This window comes from Leptodactylus fuscus, unplaced genomic scaffold (genome assembly GCF_031893055.1).
Source record: "Leptodactylus fuscus isolate aLepFus1 unplaced genomic scaffold, aLepFus1.hap2 HAP2_SCAFFOLD_80, whole genome shotgun sequence".
NCBI lineage: Eukaryota > Metazoa > Chordata > Amphibia > Anura > Leptodactylidae > Leptodactylus > Leptodactylus fuscus.
Genome location: NW_027440839.1, coordinates 383,702 through 407,980, shown reverse-complemented (window position 1 = coordinate 407,980; position 24,279 = coordinate 383,702). Strand labels below are relative to the sequence as shown.

The 24,279-nt window shown below is 51.6% G+C and overlaps 1 protein-coding gene and 2 pseudogenes across 1 annotated transcript; 2 read left to right on the top strand and 1 right to left on the bottom strand.

Moving 5' to 3' along the window:
• Window positions 1–284: 284 nt before the first annotated feature.
• LOC142188814 (small nucleolar RNA SNORA17) lies at window positions 285–400 on the bottom strand (annotated as a pseudogene).
• LOC142188813 (small nucleolar RNA SNORA17) lies at window positions 342–456 on the top strand (annotated as a pseudogene).
• Window positions 457–9,724: 9,268 nt separating this feature from the next.
• Window positions 9,725–23,688, top strand: LOC142188809 (protein S100-A10-like). The gene is made up of 3 exons (XM_075262032.1): window positions 9,725–9,821; window positions 20,954–21,108; window positions 23,389–23,688. The coding sequence occupies exons 2-3, from the start codon at window positions 20,974–20,976 to the stop codon at window positions 23,542–23,544; spliced, it is 291 nt and encodes a 96-aa protein (XP_075118133.1). The 5' UTR covers window positions 9,725–9,821; window positions 20,954–20,973; the 3' UTR covers window positions 23,545–23,688.
• Window positions 23,689–24,279: the final 591 nt, after the last annotated feature.

The following is a 24,279-nucleotide window of genomic DNA, read 5'->3' as shown; positions in this document are numbered from 1 at the left end:
ATCATATATCCATCCACGACACATCATATATCACACATCACATAACATGTCACACATCACATATACAGACATCACGTATACAGCCATCACATATCATGTATCCATCAATTTCACATTATATATCCAGGGCCGTCGATAGGCCAGTACTACTGCTACTGGCGTCAGGGGCCCGGCCAAATTTAAAAATGGGGGGGGGCCCGGGCCCCCTGGCGCCGGCAGCAGTCATTGTATGTCCTGTTTGTTTCAACTCAGATCTGCGTCCAGACGCAGGTCTGAGTTGAACACATACGCGGCTGAAGCAAGGAGCTGACACAGGTCAGCTCTTCGCTTCGCCGCTGCCCGCCTCTCTCGCTGACACATATGCGGCTGGCTCAGCCGCATATGTGTCAGCGAGAGAGGCGGCAGCGGCGAAGCGAGGAGCTGACACAGGTCAGCTCCTCGCTTCAGCCGCATATGTGTCAGCGGCGAAGCGAGGAGCTGACAGGTCAGCTCGCTTCAGCCGCTGAAGCGGGGAGCTGACCTGCGTCAGCTCCTCACTTCGCCGCTGCCGCCGGCTACCCGGCAGTGTAGACGCGATGTGGTGACGTCACATCGCGTCTACAACTGTGCGCCAGTAAGAGAGAGAGGCGCCGAGAGAGCAGCGGGGGAACGAAGGAGAAGGTAAGTGTAATGTTTATTATGTGGAGCGTAAAACTGGGGGCAGATGAAGGAGAGGACGGCATGACACTGGGGGCAGAGATGGAGGGACACGAATCTGGGGGCAGAGATGGAGGGGACATGAATCTGGGGGCAGAGATGGAGGGACATGAATCTGGGGGCAGAGATGGAGGGGACATGAATCTGGGGGCAGAGATGTGGGACATGAATCTGGGGGCAGAGATGGAGGGGACATGAATCTGGGGGCAGAGATGGAGGGACATGAATCTGGGGGCAGAGATGGAGGGGACATGAATCTGGGGGCAGAGATGGAGGGGACATGAATCTGGGGGCAGAGATGTGGGACATGAATCTGGGGGCAGAGATGGAGAGGACGGCATGACACTGGGGGCAGAGATGGAGGGACATGAATCTGGGGGCAGAGATGGAGGGGACATGAATCTGGGGGCAGAGATGGAGGGGACATGAATCTAGGGGCAGATGAAGGGTGTATATGAAGCTGGGGGAGAGACGGAGGGGGGACATATAATTTACGGGTGAATGTAGGAGGATTATACAGTGTGCGGGCAAATGGAAAATTAATGAGTGGGCGGAGTCAACATAACAGTGGGTGGGGCTAAATTTCCCGCGGCGTGCAAAGCTCTTATAAATGGTGTTGGCTCTCTATAGGTGCTGTCACACGTAGCAGATTTTACCTGCAAATAGAATCTGATTAAGCCTCGTAATGCTGCTAAATAAAGGGAAATGTAATACAGAATCGGTATGACGCAAAATAAGGTCGTTTTAAAATGCACGGGGGGGGGGGGGCAGACACCTAGGCTGTATGGGGCCCCAAAATTCCTGATGGCGGCCCTGGCTGTTTTATCTGCACTCACTGGTGCTGTTTTATCTTCGGCAATAAATTGGATATTCTGGCTTTTGTACCATTTCACCACCAGTGAGCGCAGATCCTCGCTCCACCACGGCCCTCTGGTTTGTGTTCTTCACACATTTCTCCTCTGGTCATCCGGTGTATCGCTAGATCTGCTGCCACTCTCACCTGGATCTCCATCTTAAAGCTACTCAGGGGGATGTGACTGTTCAGGTGAGAGGCCAACTGGTATTTCACTTGCCTGTCATCATTTTTTCACAACTTGTGATCTACATACTGCACTCAGAGAGCTCGGTGTCTCCTCTCTGTTTTTACCCTCAGGATCAGGACCTTGCAGCCTCATCTCCCTGCACCCTCAGGATCAGGACCATGCAGCCTCATCTCCCTGCACCCTCAGGATCAGGACCATGCAGCCTCATCTCCCTGCACCCTCAGGATCAGGACCATGCAGCCTCATCTCCCTGCACCCTCAGGATCAGTACCATGCCGCATCATACCCCCCCCCCGCACCCTCAGGATCAGTACCATGCAGCATCATACCCCCCCCCCCGCACCCTCAGGATCAGGACCATGCAACCTCATCTACCTGCACCCTCAGGATCAGGACCATGCAGCCTCATACCCCCCGTACCCTCAGGATCAGGACCATGCAGCATCATACCCCCGCACCCTCAGGATCAGGACCATGCAGCCTCATCTCCCTGCACTCTCAGGATCAGGACCATGCAGTCTCATACCCCCCGTACCCTCAGGATCAGGACCATGCAGCCTCATACCCCTTGCACCCTCAGGATCAGGACCATGAAGCCTCATACCCCCCGCACCCTCAGGATCAGTACCATGCAGCATCATACCCCCCCCCCCGCACCCTCAGGATCAGGACCATGCAGCCTCATCTCCCTGCACCCTCAGGATCAGGACCATGCAGCCTCATACCCCCCGTACCCTCAGGATCAGGACCATGCAGCATCATACCCCCGCACCCTCAGGATCAGGACCATGCAGCCTCATCTCCCTGCACTCTCAGGATCAGGACCATGCAGTCTCATACCCCCCGTACCCTCAGGATCAGGACCATGCAGCCTCATACCCCTTGCACCCTCAGGATCAGGACCATGCAGCCTCATACCCCCCACACTCTCAGGATCAGGACCATGCAGCCTCATACCCCCCGCACCCTCAGGATCAGTACCATGCAGCATCATATCCCCCCCCCCCGCACCCTCAGGATCAGGACCATGCAGCCTCATACCCCCCATACCCTCAGGATCAGGACCATGCAGCATCATACCCCCGCACCCTCAGGATCAGGACCATGCAGCCTCATCTCCCTGCACTCTCGGGATCAGGACCATGCAGTCTCATACCCCCCGTACCCTCAGGATCAGGACCATGCAGCCTCATACCCCCCGCACCCTCAGGATCAGGACCATGCAGCCTCATACCCCCCGCACCCTCAGGATGAGGACCATGCAGCCTCATACCCCCTGCACCCTCAGGATCAGGACCATGCAGCCTCATTTCTCTGCACCCTCAGGATCAGGACCATGCAGTCTCATACCCTCCGCAACCTCAGGATCAGGACCATGCAGCCTCATCTCCCTGCAACCTCAGGATGAGGACCATGCAGCCTCATACCCTCCGCACCCTCAGGATCAGGACCATGCAGCCTCATTTCCCTGCACCCTCAGGATGAAGATCATGCAGCCTCATCTCCCTGCACCCTCAAGATGAGGACCATGCAGCCTCATACCCCCGCACCCTCAGGATGAGGACCATGTAGCCTCATCTCCCTGCACCCTCAGGATGAGGACCATGCAGCCTCATACCCCCCGCACCCTCAGGATCAGGACCATGCAGCCTAATTTCCCTGCACCCTCAGGATGAGGACCATGCAGCCTCATCTCCCTGCACCCTCAGGATCAGGACCATGCAGCCTCATACCCCCCGCACCCTCAGGATCAGGACCATGCAGCCTCATCTCCCTGCACCCTCAGGATGAGGACCATGCAGCCTTATACCCCTTGCACCCTCCGGATGAGGACCATGCAGCCTCATCCCCCTGCACCCTCAGGAGGAGGACCATGCAGCCTCATTTCCCTGCATCCTCAGGATCAGGACCATGCAGCCTCATACCCCCCATACCCTCAGGATCAGGACCATGCAGCCTCATCTCCCTGCACCCTCAGGATGAGGACCATGCAGCCTCATACCCCTTGCACCCTCAGGATCGGGACCATGCAGCCTCATACCTCTGCACCCTCAGGATGAGGACCATGCAGCCTCATCTCCCTGCACCCTCAGGATGAGGACCATGCAGCCTCATACCCCCCGCACCCTCAGGATCAGGACCATGCAGCCTAATTTCCCTGCACCCTCAGGATGAGGACCATGCAGCCTCATCTCCCTGCACCCTCAGGATCAGGACCATGCAGCCTCATCTCCCTGCACCCTCAGGATGAGGACCATGCAGCCTCATACCCCCCGTACCCTCAGGATCAGGACCATGCAGCCTCATCTCCCTGCACCCTCAGGATGAGGACCATGCAGCCTCATACCCCTTGCACCCTCAGGATCAGGACCATGCAGCCTCATTTCCCTGCACCCTCAGGATGAGGACCTTGCAGTCTTATACCCCTTGCACCCTCAAGATCGGGACCATGCAGCCTCATACCTCTGCACCCTCAGGATGAGGACCATGCAGCCTCATACCCCTGCACCCTCAGGATGAGGACCATGCAGCCTCATACCCCCCGCACCCTCAGGATCAGGACCATGCAGCCTAATTTCCCTGCACCCTCAGGATGAGGACCATGCAGCCTCATCTCCCTGCACCCTCAGGATCAGGACCATGCAGCCTCATACCCCCCGCACCCTCAGGATCAGGACCATGCAGCCTCATCTCCCTGCACCCTCAGGATGAGGACCATGCAGCCTTATACCCCTTGCACCCTCCGGATGAGGACCATGCAGCCTCATCCCCCTGCACCCTCAGGAGGAGGACCATGCAGCCTCATTTCCCTGCATCCTCAGGATCAGGACCATGCAGCCTCATACCCCCCGTACCCTCAGGATCAGGACCATGCAGCCTCATCTCCCTGCACCCTCAGGATGAGGACCATGCAGCCTCATACCCCTTGCACCCTCAGGATCAGGACCATGCAGCCTCATTTCCCTGCACCCTCAGGATGAGGACCTTGCAGTCTTATACCCCTTGCACCCTCAGGATCGGGACCATGCAGCCTCATACCTCTGCACCCTCAGGATGAGGACCATGCAGCCTCATACCCCTGCACCCTCAGGATGAGGACCATGCAGCCTCATACCCCCCACACCCTCAGGATCAGGACCATGCAGCCTCATACCCCCTGCACCCTCAGGATGAGGACCATGCAGCCTCATACCCCCCACACCCTCAGGATCAGGACCATGCAGCCTCATACCCCCCGCACCCTCAGGATGAGGACCATGCAGCCCCATACCCCCGCACCCTCAGGATCAGGACCATGCAGCCTCATCTCCCTGCACCCTCAGGATCAGGACCATGCAGCCTCATACCCCCCGCACCCTCAGGATGAGGACCATGCAGCCCCATACCCCCGCACCCTCAGGATCAGGACCATGCAGCCTCATCTCCCTGCACTCTCAGGATCAGCACCATGCAGTCTCATACCCCCCGCACCCTCAGGATGAGGACCATGCAGCCTCATACCCCTGCACCCTCAGGATCAGGACCATGCAGCCTCATACTCCTGCACCCTCAGGATGAGGACCATGCAGCCTCATACCCCTGCACCCTCAGGATCAGGACCATGCAGCCTCATACCCCCGCACCCTCAGGATCAGGACCATGCAGCCTCATCTCCCTGCACTCTCAGGATCAGCACCATGCAGTCTCATACCCCCCGCACCCTCAGGATGAGGACCATGCAGCCTCATACCCCTGCACCCTCAGGATCAGGACCATGCAGCCTCATACCCCTGCACCCTCAGGATCAGGACCATGCAGCCTCATTTCCCTGCACCCTCAGGATGAGGACCTTGCAGTCTTATACCCCTTGCACCCTCAGGATCGGGACCATGCAGCCTCATACCTCTGCACCCTCAGGATGAGGACCATGCAGCCTCATACCCCTGCACCCTCAGGATGAGGACCATGCAGCCTCATACCCCCCCGCACCCTCAGGATCAGGACCATGCAGCCTAATTTCCCTGCACCCTCAGGATGAGGACCATGCAGCCTCATCTCCCTGCACCCTCAGGATCAGGACCATGCAGCCTCATACCCCCCGCACCCTCAGGATCAGGACCATGCAGCCTCATCTCCCTGCACCCTCAGGATGAGGACCATGCAGCCTTATACCCCTTGCACCCTCCGGATGAGGACCATGCAGCCTCATCCCCCTGCACCCTCAGGAGGAGGACCATGCAGCCTCATTTCCCTGCATCCTCAGGATCAGGACCATGCAGCCTCATACCCCCCGTACCCTCAGGATCAGGACCATGCAGCCTCATCTCCCTGCACCCTCAGGATGAGGACCATGCAGCCTCATACCCCTTGCACCCTCAGGATCAGGACCATGCAGCCTCATTTCCCTGCACCCTCAGGATGAGGACCTTGCAGTCTTATACTTCTTGCACCCTCAGGATCGGGACCATGCAGCCTCATACCTCTGCACCCTCAGGATGAGGACCATGCAGCCTCATACCCCTGCACCCTCAGGATGAGGACCATGCAGCCTCATACCCCCCACACCCTCAGGATCAGGACCATGCAGCCTCATACCCCCTGCACCCTCAGGATGAGGACCATGCAGCCTCATACCCCCCACACCCTCAGGATCAGGACCATGCAGCCTCATACCCCCCGCACCCTCAGGATGAGGACCATGCAGCCCCATACCCCCGCACCCTCAGGATCAGGACCATGCAGCCTCATCTCCCTGCACTCTCAGGATCAGCACCATGCAGTCTCATACCCCCCGCACCCTCAGGATGAGGACCATGCAGCCTCATACCCCTGCACCCTCAGGATCAGGACCATGCAGCCTCATACTCCTGCACCCTCAGGATGAGGACCATGCAGCCTCATACCCCTGCACCCTCAGGATCAGGACCATGCAGCCTCATACCCCCGCACCCTCAGGATCAGGACCATGCAGCCTCATCTCCCTGCACTCTCAGGATCAGCACCATGCAGTCTCATACCCCCCGCACCCTCAGGATGAGGACCATGCAGCCTCATACCCCTGCACCCTCAGGATCAGGACCATGCAGCCTCATACCCCTGCACCCTCAGGATCAGGACCATGCAGCCTCATTTCCCTGCACCCTCAGGATGAGGACCTTGCAGTCTTATACCCCTTGCACCCTCAGGATCGGGACCATGCAGCCTCATACCTCTGCACCCTCAGGATGAGGACCATGCAGCCTCATACCCCTGCACCCTCAGGATGAGGACCATGCAGCCTCATACCCCCCGCACCCTCAGGATCAGGACCATGCAGCCTAATTTCCCTGCACCCTCAGGATGAGGACCATGCAGCCTCATCTCCCTGCACCCTCAGGATCAGGACCATGCAGCCTCATACCCCCCGCACCCTCAGGATCAGGACCATGCAGCCTCATCTCCCTGCACCCTCAGGATGAGGACCATGCAGCCTTATACCCCTTGCACCCTCCGGATGAGGACCATGCAGCCTCATCCCCCTGCACCCTCAGGAGGAGGACCATGCAGCCTCATTTCCCTGCATCCTCAGGATCAGGACCATGCAGCCTCATACCCCCCGTACCCTCAGGATCAGGACCATGCAGCCTCATCTCCCTGCACCCTCAGGATGAGGACCATGCAGCCTCATACCCCTTGCACCCTCAGGATCAGGACCATGCAGCCTCATTTCCCTGCACCCTCAGGATGAGGACCTTGCAGTCTTATACTTCTTGCACCCTCAGGATCGGGACCATGCAGCCTCATACCTCTGCACCCTCAGGATGAGGACCATGCAGCCTCATACCCCTGCACCCTCAGGATGAGGACCATGCAGCCTCATACCCCCCCCACCCTCAGGATCAGGACCATGCAGCCTCATACCCCCTGCACCCTCAGGATGAGGACCATGCAGCCTCATACCCCCCACACCCTCAGGATCAGGACCATGCAGCCTCATACCCCCCGCACCCTCAGGATGAGGACCATGCAGCCCCATACCCCCGCACCCTCAGGATCAGGACCATGCAGCCTCATCTCCCTGCACCCTCAGGATCAGGACCATGCAGCCTCATACCCCCCGCACCCTCAGGATGAGGACCATGCAGCCCCATACCCCCGCACCCTCAGGATCAGGACCATGCAGCCTCATCTCCCTGCACTCTCAGGATCAGCACCATGCAGTCTCATACCCCCCGCACCCTCAGGATGAGGACCATGCAGCCTCATACCCCTGCACCCTCAGGATCAGGACCATGCAGCCTCATACTCCTGCACCCTCAGGATGAGGACCATGCAGCCTCATACCCCTGCACCCTCAGGATCAGGACCATGCAGCCTCATACCCCCGCACCCTCAGGATCAGGACCATGCAGCCTCATCTCCCTGCACTCTCAGGATCAGCACCATGCAGTCTCATACCCCCCGCACCCTCAGGATGAGGACCATGCAGCCTCATACCCCTGCACCCTCAGGATCAGGACCATGCAGCCTCATACCCCTGCACCCTCAGGATCAGGACCATGCAGCCTCATTTCCCTGCACCCTCAGGATGAGGACCTTGCAGTCTTATACCCCTTGCACCCTCAGGATCGGGACCATGCAGCCTCATACCTCTGCACCCTCAGGATGAGGACCATGCAGCCTCATACCCCTGCACCCTCAGGATGAGGACCATGCAGCCTCATACCCCCCGCACCCTCAGGATCAGGACCATGCAGCCTAATTTCCCTGCACCCTCAGGATGAGGACCATGCAGCCTCATCTCCCTGCACCCTCAGGATCAGGACCATGCAGCCTCATACCCCTGCACCCTCAGGATCAGGACCATGCAGCCTCATCTCCCTGCACCCTCAGGATCAGGACCATGCAGCCTCATACCCCCCGCACCCTCAGGATCAGGACCATGCAGCCTCATCTCCCTGCACCCTCAGGATCAGGACCATGCAGCCTCATACCCCCCGCACCCTCAGGATCAGGACCATGCAGCCTCATCTCCCTGCACCCTCAGGATGAGGACCATGCAGCCTTATACCCCTTGCACCCTCCGGATGAGGACCATGCAGCCTCATCCCCCTGCACCCTCAGGAGGAGGACCATGCAGCCTCATTTCCCTGCATCCTCAGGATCAGGACCATGCAGCCTCATACCCCCCGTACCCTCAGGATCAGGACCATGCAGCCTCATCTCCCTGCACCCTCAGGATGAGGACCATGCAGCCTCATACCCCTTGCACCCTCAGGATCAGGACCATGCAGCCTCATTTCCCTGCACCCTCAGGATGAGGACCTTGCAGTCTTATACCCCTTGCACCCTCAGGATCGGGACCATGCAGCCTCATACCTCTGCACCCTCAGGATGAGGACCATGCAGCCTCATACCCCTGCTCCCTCAGGATGAGGACCATGCAGCCTCATACCCCCCACACCCTCAGGATCAGGACCATGCAGCCTCATACCCCCTGCACCCTCAGGATGAGGACCATGCAGCCCCATACCCCCGCACCCTCAGGATCAGGACCATGCAGCCTCATCTCCCTGCACTCTCAGGATCAGCACCATGCAGTCTCATACCCCCCGCACCCTCAGGATGAGGACCATGCAGCCTCATACCCCTGCACCCTCAGGATCAGGACCATGCAGCCTCATACCCCCGCACCCTCAGGATCAGGACCATGCAGCCTCATCTCCCTGCACTCTCAGGATCAGCACCATGCAGTCTCATACCCCCCGCACCCTCAGGATGAGGACCATGCAGCCTCATACCCCTGCACCCTCAGGATCAGGACCATGCAGCCTCATACTCCTGCACCCTTAGGATGGGGATCGGGCAGCCTCATCCTGCACTCTGACCCTGCAGAATCCTCTGGACTCTGGCAGTGAGATGAATTGTAGAAATTCCTGGACTAGGAGAGGAAAAGAGAGAGACAAGAGGAGGGGGGCAGGAGTGACTCAGGGAGAGGAAGCTTCATGTTTCAGGGGCCGGGCCAGCTACACAGGGGAGTGCCTGTGATCTGTGCAGACAGTGTACTCCTCACTTCACTCAGCAGGACCCACTGCCAGCAGCCGACTCCTCTCTCTGCACCAGGTGAGACATCTAATATACCATACTGCTGCCCCACAGAGCTTACAATCTATTCAATATACCATACTGCTGCCCCACAGAGCTTACAATCTATTCAATATACCATACTGCTGCCCCACAGAGCTTACAATCTATTCAATATACCATACTGCTGCCCCACAGAGCTTACAATCTATTCAATATACCATGCTGCTGCCCCAAAGAGCTTACAATCTATTCAATATACCATACTGCTGCCCCACAGAGCTTACAATCTATTCAATATACCATACTGCTGCCCCACAGAGCTTACAATCTATTCAATATACCATACTGCTGCCCCAAAGAGTTTACAATCTATTCTGAGGCACACACTGTAGGTGCCAACTGTACCAGACACACCCTATACCCTGCACTGTATTCGCTGCTGCCCCACAGAGCTCACAATCTATTCCAAGGCATATACAGGAGGCGCCAGCTGTACCAGACACACCCTATACCCTGCACTGTACTCACTGCTGCCATATACCCAGCACTGTATTCGCTGCTGCCCCAAAGAGCTTACAATCTATTCTGAGGCACTCACTGGAGGCGCCAGCTGTACCAGACACACCCTATACCCAGCACTGTATTCGCTGCTGCCATATACCCAGCACTGTATTCGCTGCTGCCCCACAGAGCTTACAATCCAGGCAGTCCAGAAGAGATGCCCATTCACAACGTGTCCTAATGAGGCAAACACAACACTGCCTCTTATTACACAGCTTATAAAGTCACAAATGGGTACAGAATGGTATGTGGATACAGCATGTGTGGATACAGCATCTGTGGATACAGTATATGTGGATAAAGTATATATGGATACAGCATCTGTGGATACAGTCTATGTGGATACAGTCTATGTGGATACAGCGTGACATTTAGATACAGCGTGATATGTGGATATGCAGTGATATGTGGATACAATAAGATATGTGGATACGGTATATGTAGATACAGTGTGATATGTAGGTTCTGTGTGATATGTTGAGAGCATGATATGTAGACACAATGTGATAAGATACAGTATGATATGTGGTTATGATGTGCTGTGATATGTAGATATGGTTTCATATACGAATACAGTGTGATATGTGGATACAATATGATATGAGGATACGGTGTAATATGTAGGTACAGTGTGATATGTGGATACAATATGATATGAGGATACGGTGTAATATGTAGGTACAGTGTGATATGCCGCAGCCTGCTCCTGTAGGGATGTTTGGGACTTCTTGTAGTTAGGTGCCATATCACCAGGGGTAACAGAAGTGACATCAGGCCTCACATCCAGGGGCCCCCTCCTCTGCCATGTGTGACCAGCCCTGTGGTGCCCCCTGTGGGTGAGGCATACATAGTGCACAGATGCTATTAGCTGGGGAAACATTCCCTTGTAGTGATATTCGGGGAGGAGGGGGGGGGTCTATGTGGTTCAGGGGAGGCGGAGAGTTTGTGAATAACGGATTGTCAGCTCTGGGTCAAGAGTCCACGTTACACCAGAGTCAGCGCTGGCACCTCGCCCGGCTGCTATATTGTGCTGGGGAAACCTGCGCCACACCCTTCCTCTGTGAACGCGCTGCGCACATGGAGGAGATGTCAGAATGAAGCAGCAGCTGAGGAATGTCAGATATAATAATAATAATGTCACATATGTAGTATGGCGCAACAGGTGTAAGAACAAGGCGCAACACAAAATACTATATGGCGGTATTACGTAGTACAGATATACTGTATGGCGGTATCATCTAATAATATATGAGTACTGTGTGTAATATTATACTGTATGGCGGTATTATGTAGTATTGCAATATGAGTAGTGTACGGTAGTATTATGTAATATTGTTATATGTGCACTGTATGGTGGTATTATGTAGTATTGCAATATGAGTAGTGTATGTTAGTATTATGTAGTATTGCAATATGAGTAGTGTACGGTAGTATTATGTAATATTGTTATATGAATACTGTATGGCCGTATTATGTAGTATTGTTATATGAATACTGTATGGCGGTATTATGTAGTATTGTTATATGAATACTGTATGGCGGTGTTATGTAGTATTGTTATATGAATACTGTATGGCGGTATTATGTAGTATTGTTATACAAGTACAGTATGGCGGTATTATGTGGTTGGCAGTAGTACTCCTGCAGGTTCACAAGAGGTGAGATTGTCACCCAGTTCTCAGGGACCCACCCAAGGACTGAAGAGACAATGACAAGCATGTACATAATTGATAAGACTGCTGGGAGGGATGTAACGTGATTAACAAGAACCTAAACTGGATACATTGTAACAAACCCTCAGCAGTGTGCACTGCAATGTCTGACTGGGCTGTGCCCATTATTTTTTCCCTATGACAATTACCTATTGTCATGTATGTGCTGAGTAGAGATGAGCGAACAGTGTTCTATCGAACACATGTTCGATCGGATATCAGGGTGTTCGCCATGTTCGAATCGAATCGAACACCACGTGGTAAAGTGCGCCAAAATTCGATTCCCCTCCCACCTTCCCTGGCGCCTTTTTTGCACCAATAACAGCGCAGGGGAGGTGGGACAGGAACTACGACACCGGGGGCATTGAAAAAAATTGGAAAAAGTCATTGGCTGCCGAAATCAGGTGACCTCCATTTTAGACGAATAGTGGATTTCAAATCCGGGTCATATGAGAATGTGAACTTTGTGACTATGAGACAGGGATAGCTGTACAGGCAGGGATAGCTAGGGATAACCTTTATTTAGGGGGGAATGTTATTAAAAATAACTTTTTGGGGCTCTATCGGGTGTTTAATTGTGATTTTTGTGAGATAAACTTTTTCCCATAGGGATGCATTGGCCAGCGCTGATTGGCCGAATTCCGTACTCTGGCCAATCAGTGCTGGCCAATGCATTCTATTAGCTTGATGAAGCAGAGTGTGCACAAGGGTTCAAGCGCACCCTCGGCTCTGATGTAGCAGAGCCGAGGCTGCACAAGGGTTCAAGCGCACCCTCGGCTCTGATGTAGGAGAGCCGAGGGTGCACTTGAACCCTTGTGCACCCTCAGCTCTGCTACATCAGAGCCGAGGGTGCGCTTGAACCCTTGTGCACACTCTGCTTCATCAAGCTAATAGAATGCATTGGCCAGCGCTGATTGGCCAATGTATTCTATTAGCCTGATGAAGTAGAGCTGAATGTGTGTGCTAAGCACACACATTCAGCTCTACTTCATCGGGCTAATAGAATGCATTGGCCAGCGCTGATTGGCCAGAGTACGGAACTCGACCAATCAGCGCTGGCTCTGCTGGAGGAGGCGGAGTCTAAGATCGCTCCACACCAGTCTCCATTCAGGTCCGACCTTAGACTCCGCCTCCTCCGGCAGAGCCAGCGCTGATTGGCCGAAGGCTGGCCAATGCATTCCTATGCGAATGCAGAGACTTAGCAGTGCTGAGTCAGTTTTGCTCAACTACACATCTGATGCACACTCGGCACTGCTACATCAGATGTAGCAATCTGATGTAGCAGAGCCGAGGGTGCACTAGAACCCCTGTGCAAACTCAGTTCACGCTAATAGAATGCATTGGCCAGCGCTGATTGGCCAATGCATTCTATTAGCCCGATGAAGTAGAGCTGAATGTGTGTGCTAAGCACACACATTCAGCACTGCTTCATCAAGCCAATACAATGCATTAGCCAGTGCTGATTGGCCAGAGTACGGAATTCGGCCAATCAGCGCTGGCTCTGCTGGAGGAGGCGGAGTCTAAGGTCGGACCTGAATGGAGACTGGTGTGGAGCGATCTTAGACTCCGCCTCCTCCAGCAGAGCCAGCGCTGATTGGTCGAGTTCCGTACTCTGGCCAATCAGCGCTGGCCAATGCATTCTATTAGCCCGATGAAGTAGAGCTGAATGTGTGTGCTTAGCACACACATTCAGCTCTACTTCATCAGGCTAATAGAATACATTGGCCAATCAGCGCTGGCCAATGCATTCTATTAGCTTGATGAAGCAGAGTGTGCACAAGGGTTCAAGCGCACCCTCGGCTCTGATGTAGCAGAGCTGAGGGTGCACAAGGGTTCAAGTGCACCCTCGGCTCTCCTACATCAGAGCCGAGGGTGCGCTTGAACCCTTGTGCAGCCTCGGCTCTGCTACATCAGAGCCGAGGGTGCGCTTGAACCCTTGTGCACACTCTGCTTCATCAAGCTAATAGAATGCATTGGCCAGCACTGATTGGCCAGAGTACGGAATTCGGCCAATCAGCGCTGGCCAATGCATTCTATTAGCCCGATGAAGTAGAGCTGAATGTGTGTGCTAAGCACACACATTCAGCACTGCTTCATCACGCCAATACAATGCATTAGCCAGTGCTGATTGGCCAGAGTACGGAATTCGGCCAATCAGCGCTGGCTCTGCTGGAGGAGGCGGAGTCTAAGATCGCTCCACACCAGTCTCCATTCAGGTCCGACCTTAGACTCCGCCTCCTCCAGCAGAGCCAGCGCTGATTGGTCGAGTTCCGTACTCTGGCCAATCAGCGCTGGCCAATGCATTCTATTAGCCCGATGAAGTAGAGCTGAATGTGTGTGCTTAGCACACACATTCAGCTCTACTTCATCGGGCTAATAGAATGCATTGGCCAGCGCTGATTGGCCGAATTCCGTACTCTGGCCAATCAGCACTGGCTAATGCATTGTATTGGCTTGATGAAGCAGTGCTGAATGTGTGTGCTTAGCACACACATTCAGCTCTACTTCATCGGGCTAATAGAATGCATTGGCCAATCAGCGCTGGCCAATGCATTCTATTAGCGTGAACTGAGTTTGCACAGGGGTTCTAGTGCACCCTCGGCTCTGCTACATCAGATTGCTACATCTGATGTAGCAGTGCCGAGTGTGCATCAGATGTGTAGTTGAGCAAAACTGACTCAGCACTGCTAAGTCTGCATTCGCATAGGAATGCATTGGCCAGCCTTCGGCCAATCAGCGCTGGCTCTGCCGGAGGAGGCGGAGTCTAAGGTCGGACCTGAATGGAGACTGGTGTGGAGCTATCTTAGACTCCGCCTCCTCCAGCAGAGCCAGCGCTGATTGGTCGAGTTCCGTACTCTGGCCAATCAGCACTGGCCAATGCATTTCTATGGGGAAAAGTTAGCTTGCGAAAATCGCAAACTGACAGGGATTTCCATGAAATAAAGTGACTTTTATGCCCCCAGACATGCTTCCCCTGCTGTCCCAGTGTCATTCCAGGGTGTTGGTATCATTTCCTGGGGTGTCATAGTGGACTTGGTGACCCTCCAGACACGAATTTGGGTTTCCCCCTTAACGAGTTTATGTTCCCCATAGACTATAATGGGGTTCGAAACCCATTCGAACACTCGAACAGTGAGCGGCTGTTCGAATCGAATTTCGAACCTCGAACATTTTAGTGTTCGCTCATCTCTAGTGCTGAGGTATAGCTGCTGTATGGCGGGTGATGAGTGGGCGGTATCCATCTTTCTTCTGGTCCATATAGCCCAGGTCATGTACAGTCCTATGTAAAAGTTTGTGCCCCCCTATTAATCTTAATCCTTGTTAGTTGTAAATATTTTGGTGTTTGCCATGTCAGTCTGATCTCTCTAATAACTGATGGACACAGTAATATTTCAGGATTGAAATGAGGTTTATTGTACTAACAGAAAATGCGCAATATGCAGTAAACCAAAATGTGACCGGTGCAAAAGTATGGGCACCTCAACAGAAAAGTGACATTAATATTTAGTAGCTCCTCCTCCTTTTGCCTCTAGTCGCTTCCTGTAGCTTTTAATCAGTTCCTGGATCCTGGATGAAGGGATTTTGGACCATTCCTCTTTACAATTCGCGTTCAGTTCAGTTTGATGGTGGCCGAGCATGGACAGCCCGCTTCCAATCATCCCACAGATGTTCAATGATATTCAGGTCTGGGGACTGGGATGGCCATTCCAGAACATTGTAATTGTTCCTCTGCATGAATGCCTGAGGATTTGGAGCGGTGTTTTGGATCATTGTCTTGCTGAAATATCCATCCCCGGCGTAACTTCAACTTCGTCACTGATTCTTGAACATTATTCTCAAGAATCTGCTGATACTGAGTGGAATCCATGCGGCCCTCAACTTTAACAAGATTCCCGGTGCCGGCATTGGTCACACAGCCCCAAAGCATGATGGAACCTCCACCAAATCTTACAGGGGGTAGCAAGTGTTTTTCTTGGAATGCTGTTTTTTTTGGACGCCATGCATAACGCCTTTTTGTATGACCAAACAACTCAATCTTTGTTTCATCAGTCCACAGGACCTTCTTCCAAAATGAAGCTGCCTTGTCCAAATGTGCTTTTGCATACCTCAGGCAACTCTATTTGTGGCGTACGTGCAGAAACGGCTTCTTTCTCATCACTCTCCCATACAGCTTCTCCTTGTGCAAAGTGCGCTGTATAGTTGACCGATGCACAGTGACACCATCTGCAGCAAGATGATGCTGCAGCTCTTTGGAGGTGGTCTCTGGATTGTCCTTGACTGTTCTCACCATTCTTCTTCTCTGCCTTTCTGATATTTTTCTTGGCCTGCCACTTCTGGGCTTAACAAGAACTGTCCCTGTGGTCTTCCATTTCCTTACTATGTTCCTCACAGTGGAAACTGACAGGTTAAATCTCTGAGACAACTTTTTGTATCCTTCCCCTGAACAACTATGTGGAACAATCTTTGTTTTCAGATCATTTGAGAGCGGGCTGTCCATGCTCGGCGATCATCTAACTTAACTGAACTTGAATTGTAAAGAGGAATGGTCCAAAATCCCTTCATCCAGGATCCAGGAACTGATTAACAGCTCCAGGAAGCGACTAGAGACAAAAGGAGGATCTACTAAATATTACCGACACTTTTCTGTTGAGGCGCCCAGACTTTTGCACCGGTCACATTTTGGTTTAATGCATATTGCACATTCTCTGTTAGTACAATAAACCTCATTTCTATCCTGAAATATTACTGTGTCCATCAGTTATTAGAGAGATCAGACTGACATGGCAAACACCAAAATATTTACAACTAACAAGGATTAAGATTAATAGGGAGGCACTAACTTTTTCATAGGACTGTATGTGCTGAGGTATAGCTGCTGTATGGCGGGTGATGAGTGGGCGGTATCCATCATTCTTCTGGTTCATATAGCCATGGCTCAGGTCATGTATGTGCTCAGGTATAGCTGCTGTATGGCGGGTGATGAGTGGGCGGTATCCATCATTCTTCTGGTTCATATAGCCATGGCTCAGGTCGTCATGTCTGTGCTCAGGTATAGCTGCTGTATGACGAGTGATGAGTGGGTGGTATCCATCATTCTTCTGGTTTGTATAGCTATGGCTCAGGTCATGTATGTGCTCAGGTATAGCTGCTGTATGGCAGGTGATGAGTGGGTGGTATCCATCATTCTTCTGGTTTGTATAGCCATGGCTCAGGTCGTCATGTCTGTGCTCAGGTATAGCTGCTGTATGGCGGGTGATGAGTGGGTGGTATCCATCATTCTTCTGGTTTGTATAGCCATGGCTCAGGTCATGTATGTGCTCAGGTATAGCTGCTGTATGACGGGTGATGAGTGGGGTGTGGAGAGCAAAGTTCTTGACATTCCTGAATCTAATCCCACAGATTACAGCAGAGCCAATAACTGCACCCACCTCCAGGCCAACTACCTCACTATTCCTGGATATATAGGGACATTCAGGACGCTAGAAAAGCTGGGTGACAGGCCTGTTATACCCCCAGAGAGAGGATCTGACTGTGAGCACAAGTCTTATAGGATGGGATTGGTTTGATTGTTTATGGGGGGGACAGGGAGGGCGGAGGAATTCTGGGAATGTTGTGGAATGTGTGGGCTGATCTATGGACTGACACACGGCTTTATTACCGCACACACATGACCTCTGATCTCAGCAGACTGTCCGCCCAACCTAACACAGCTGCGGGTCCTCTCCTCACCAGCTCTGCTAGCTGTCAGTGAGTGGGACGTCTAATTCACCTGCAGCAGCTCAGAACCAAAATCACGTGTGGCGTCCGCCATTCTCCATCGCCACACAAATTTATATCATTACTTTGGTCTGACGCGGAATGTGGCGGTTACATTAATATTATTACGGTGGTCTGATGTGGGAGGGGCTGATGTATTTATATCATTACGGTGGTCTGATGTGGGAGGGGCCGGATATATTTATATCATTACGATGGTCTGATGTGGGAGGGGCTGATGTATTTATATCATTACGGTGGTCTGATGTGGGAGGGGCTGATGTATTTATATCATTACGGTGGTCTGATGTGGGAGGGGCTGATGTATTTATATCATTACGATGGTCTGATGTGGGAGGGGCCGGATATATTTATATCATTACGATGGTCTGATGTGGGAGGGGCTGATGTATTTATATCATTACGGTGGTCTGATGTGGGAGGGGCCGGACGTATTTATATCATTACGGTGGTCCGATGTGGGAGGGGCCGGACGTATTTATATCATTACGGTGGTCCGATGTGGGAGGGGCCGGACGTATTTATATCATTACGGTGGTCCGATGTGGGAGGGGCCGGACGTATTTATATCATTACGGTGGTCCGATGTGGGAGGGGCTGATGTATTTATATCATTACGGTGGCCTGATGTGGGAGGGGCCGGACGTATTTATATCATTACGGTGGTCCGATGTGGGAGGGGCCGGACGTATTTATATCATTACGGTGGTCCGATGTGGGAGGGGCTGATGTATTTATATCATTACGGTGGCCTGATGTGGGAGGGGCCGGACGTATTTATATCATTACAGTGGTCCGATGTGGGAGGGGCTGATGTATTTATATCATTGTGGTGGTCTGATGTGGGAGGGGCAGATGTATCTATATCATTACGGTGGTCTAATGTGGGAGGGGCTGATGTATTTATATCATTACGGTGGTCTGATGTGGGAGGGGCAGATGTATCTATATTATTACGGTGGTGTGATGTGGGAGAGGCCGGACGTATTTATATCATTACGGTGGTCCGACGTGGGAGGGGCTGATGTATTTATATCATTACGGTGGTCCGACGTGGGAGGGGCTGATGTATTTATATCATTACGGTGGTCCAACGTGGGAGGGGCTGATGTATTTATGTCATTACGGTGGTCCGATGTGGGAGGGGCTGATGTATTTATATCATTACGGTGGTCCGACGTGGGAGGGGCTGATGTATTTATGTCATTACGGTGGTCTGATGTGGGAGGGGCCAGACGTATTTAGAAGCCATTTCTTATCGGAGCACATCTTGAGAGCATTAGCCTCCATTAAGTCTTCTGTATATAGTAAATGACTATTATCTTCTCTGAATAGACATCTTAAGGATCGATATCAGGAAGGCACTAATGACTCCTGACTCATTCTCTCCGGGAAGGCGTTAACCCCCTGTAATCCTGCCACAAACACCCACACTTCCGAGATGGGCAAAATCCCTCAATGACTCTCATACATGAAAGAGAAGAGATTGCCAAACCCATCAATGTTGTGATGTCGGGCAGCAGCTCACTACCAGGTGTAAGGGCAAGTCGGGAGGATTGTTTCGTAGACAGATGACTGGGTGTAAACAGTCATATCTCCTTGTCTCCGCTCTCCTGTAAACATGGGCTCAGAGTCAGGCAGTGACTGGGTGTAAACAGTCATATCTTCTTGTCTCCACTGTCCTGTAAACATGGGCTCAGAGTCAGGCAGTGACTGGGTGTAAACAGTCATATCTTCTTGTCTCCACTGTCCTGTAAACATGGGCTCAGAGTCAGGCAATGACTGGGTGTAAACAGTCATATCTTCTTGTCTCGCTCTCCTGTAAACATGGGCTCAGAGTCAGGCAATGACTGGGTGTAAACAGTCATATCTTCTTGTCTCCACTGTCCTGTAAACATGGGCTCAGAGTCAGGCAATGACTGGGTGTAAACAGTCATATCTTCTTGTCTCCGCTCTCCTGTAAACATGGGCTCAGAGTCAGGCAATGACTGGGTGTAAACAGCCATATCTCCTTGTCTCGCTCTCCTGTAAACATGGGCTCAGAGTCAGGCAATGACTGGGTGTAAACAGTCATATCTCCTTGTCTCGCTCTCCTGTAAACATGGGCTCAGAGTCAGGCAATGACTGGGTGTAAACAGCCATATCTTCTTGTCTCGATCTCCTGTAAACATGGGCTCAGAGTCAGGCAATGACTGGGTGTAAACAGCCATATCTTCTTGTCTCCGCTCTCCTGTAAACATGGGCTCAGAGTCAGGCAATGACTGGGTGTAAACAGCCATATCTTCTTGTCTCGCTCTCCTGTAAACATGGGCTCAGAGTCAGGCAGTGACTGGGTGTAAACAGTCATATCTTCTTGTCTCCACTGTCCTGTAAACATGGGCTCAGAGTCAGGCAATGACTGGGTGTAAACAGTCATATCTTCTTGTCTCGCTCTCCTGTAAACATGGGCTCAGAGTCAGGCAATGACTGGGTGTAAACAGTCATATCTTCTTGTCTCCACTGTCCTGTAAACATGGGCTCAGAGTCAGGCAATGACTGGGTGTAAACAGTCATATCTTCTTGTCTCCGCTCTCCTGTAAACATGGGCTCAGAGTCAGGCAATGACTGGGTGTAAACAGCCATATCTCCTTGTCTTGCTCTCCTGTAAACATGGGCTCAGAGTCAGGCAATGACTGGGTGTAAACAGCCATATCTTCTTGTCTCCGCTCTCCTGTAAACATGGGCTCAGAGTCAGGCAATGACTGGGTGTAAACAGCCATATCTTCTTGTCTCCACTGTCCTGTAAACATGGGCTCAGAGTCAGGCAATGACTGGGTGTAAACAGCCATATCTTCTTGTCTCGCTCTCCTGTAAACATGGGCTCAGAGTCAGTCAATGACTGGGTGTAAACAGTCATATCTTCTTGTCTCCGCTGTCCTGTAAACATGGGCTCAGAGTCAGGCAATGACTGGGTGTAAACAGTCATATCTTCTTGTCTCCGCTGTCCTGTAAACATGGGCTCAGAGTCAGGCAATAACAGGGTGAAAACAGCCATATCTTCTCGTCTCCGCTGTACTAACTACATGGGCACATAGTCAGGCAATAATTGGGAGTAATGGGCTTTGTCTTCTCTTACAGACCCCTAGATCACAGCAACCATGGTCCCCTCTGAACTGGAGCAAGCTATGCAGATCCTGATGTTCTCCTTCCATAAATATGCTGGGGACAAGTCCTACATGACCAAGGAAGACCTCCATAAAATGATGGAAAGCGAGTTCAATGAATTCCTGAAGGTATGTCTGTAGACCGTAGACAATACACTGGAGATCTCCCAGTCAACACTGGACCTACAGATAGAGATTGTTTTCTTGGGACCACCCCTCTCCTTACTGATCTCAGGTGTCCGGCTGCTTGGACTTCTTGGGACTTTTGCTTGGAAGCCCATCTATGTCTTATTTTAGTAATCACCTTGGTGGGTCTCTGAAGAAGTTTTTGCAGCTGCCAATCTACTTGTCAACTAATAGATACTCCAAGTGTGCAGTTCGCAGCTCTCCAAGAGAGCTGGTGGGAATCCTTCCTGCGAGCCCTATCCTGCCCGCTATTATTTGTAATCTCCCTCCTCCTGTGGGTGTGTCCTGTGGCAGAGGAGAGACAATGAATGGGATTTACAAGTCATTTCACAATCTGAAGTGTGGGAAGCGAGATAAGCGCCCACCTTGTGAATATGTATAGAGAAGGGAGGTAGGTGACTGAAGGAGGGGCCCTACATGTGCTGGCCCCGGTGCCAAAAATTATCACTGCCAAAATAATCTCGTATAATTAGTATTGCACAACTAACATATAGATATAATCTACAGAAGCAAGACAGTCACTCTGTATACTCCAGCCGTGACTGCACCAGCAGAATAGTGAGCGCAGCTCTGGAGTATAATACAGGATAAGTAATGTAATGTATGTACACAGTACTGTACCAGCAGAATAGTGAGCACAGCTCTGGAGTATAATACAGGATAAGTAATGTAATGTATGTACACAGTGACTGCACCAGCAGAATAGTGAGCGCAGCTCTGGAGTATAATACAGGATAAGTAATGTAATGTATGTGCACAGTGACTGCACCAGCAGAATAGTGAGCGCAGCTCTGGAGTATAATACAGGATAAGTAATGTAATGTATGTACACAGTGACTGCACCAGCAGAATAGTGAGCGCAGCTCTGGAGTATAATACAGGATAAGTAATGTAATGTATGTACACAGTGACTGTACCAGCAGAATAGTGAGCACAGCTCTGGAGTATAATACAGGATAAGTAATGTAATGTATGTACACAGTGACTTACCAGCAGAATAGTGAGCGCAGCTCTGGAGTATAATACAGGATAAGTAATGTAATGTATGTACACAGTGACTGTACCAGCAGAATAGTGAGCGCAGCTCTGGGGTATAATATAGGATAAGTAATGTAATGTATGTACACAGTGACTGTACCAGCAGAATAGTGAGCGCAGCTCTGGAGTATAATACAGGATAAGTAATGTAATGTATGTACACAGTGACTGCACCAGCAGAATAGTGAGCGCAGCTCTGGAGTATAATACAGGATAAGTAATGTAATGTATGTACACAGTGACTGTACCAGCAGAATAGTGAGCGCAGCTCTGGAGTATAATACAGGATAACTAATGTAATGTATGTACACAGTGACTGCACCAGCAGAATAGTGAGCACAGCTCTGGAGTGTAATACAGGATAAGTAATGTATGTACACAGTGACTGCACCAGCAGAATAGTGAGTGCAGCTCTGGAGTATAATACAGGATAACTAATGTAATGTATGTACACAGTGACTGCACCAGCAGAATAGTGAGCACAGCTCTGGAGTATAATACAGGATAAGTAATGTAATGTATGTACACAGTGACTGCACCAGCAGAATAGTGAGTGCAGCTCTGGAGTATAATACAGGATAAGTAATGTAATGTATGTACACAGTGACTGTACCAGCAGAATAGTGAGCGCAGCTCTGGGGTATAATACAGGATAACTAATGTAATGTATGTACACAGTGACTGCACCAGCAGAATAGTGAGCACAGCTCTGGAGTGTAATACAGGATAAGTAATGTATGTACACAGTGACTGCACCAGCAGAATAGTGAGTGCAGCTCTGGAGTATAATACAGGATAACTAATGTAATGTATGTACACAGTGACTGCACCAGCAGAATAGTGAGCACAGCTCTGGAGTATAATACAGGATAAGTAATGTAATGTATGTACACAGTGACTGCACCAGCAGAATAGTGAGTGCAGCTCTGGAGTATTATACAGGATAAGTAATGTAATGTATGTACACAGTGACTGTACCAGCAGAATAGTGAGCGCAGCTCTGGGTTATAATACAGGATTGCCTTAATCCAATAAACTTAAAAATGCAACTCAGTCTCAGCGTGCCGGGGTTTATTAATTCACAATTCTTCGAGCAGCACCATATTATCTTATTACATATCCAGAACACTTGCATCAGGCTTTGCTCCCCTCCCTTAATCTGACCCCTCTCTTTTCCCTTGACAGAACCAGAATGACCCCCTGGCTGTGGATAAGATTATGAAGGATCTGGATCAATGTCGGGATGGACGTGTCAACTTCCATAGCTTCTTCTCCTTAATCGCCGGCTTGACCATTGCCTGTAATGACTACTACTGCAAGAACATGAAGGGCAAGAAATAAAGCAAACCCCCGCCTCGGGCCCGACTCCTTCTGTATCCACCCATCTCGCTAGGCCGCTCCATAGGGGGAAGAGCCCCCCACTTGTCCACTCAGCTCAATCCGCTCCAAAACCAAAGCTGTAATAAATACCCCAGTGTTTTTGTACCCCGGTCTCGTTGTCTTTTCTTTACCGCACTCAGTCTATACACATGGCCATAGGCAACCGATAAGACAATACCCACAACATTTCGAAGTTCTGCCAGGCTGCCATGTCAACTGATAAGCATACGGAGAGGAAGAAAGCCGCACCTGTCATATCCATACCCGAGAAGCCTGAGCAGATATGGGCTACATTATGGTCATGGCCATTGCCCCGCTGGGAACGGCACCATTCACAACACTGCCAACTCGATATTTAGCAGTTACTTTACATTTCATTGACTCACAGCTCACCACACACTTGTGTAATACCACAAGCAGTCCATAGGGGGCAGCTCTTAGCACTAGGTCTCACCTACCCTATAATTACCTTGCCACCTATGAGAAGTTGGCATTGTACCTACGCCCTCAGGGAACTACTTCAGTTCTGGCTGCAACGCCCGCTCATCCTGTCACTGTCAGGACATCTACTGGCGCCGGTGCAGACTTAATGTATCAGGCCGGCATCGGACAGTCCCTAAAGATCTGGGCAAAACTCGCTGGAACCTTCTAGATAAGTGAATGGGTGGATACGATGTACGTTGGTTGGCCGTGCCT

Bases quoted from the DNA above. Each gene is read 5' to 3' on its own strand.
- LOC142188809 (XM_075262032.1), top strand. From the start codon at position 20,974: ATGGTCCCCTCTGAACTGGAGCAAGCTATGCAGATCCTGATGTTCTCC. The intron at 21,109-23,388 runs GTATGTCTGTAG...TTCCCTTGACAG, and splicing joins AGTTCAATGAATTCCTGAAG to AACCAGAATGACCCCCTGGC.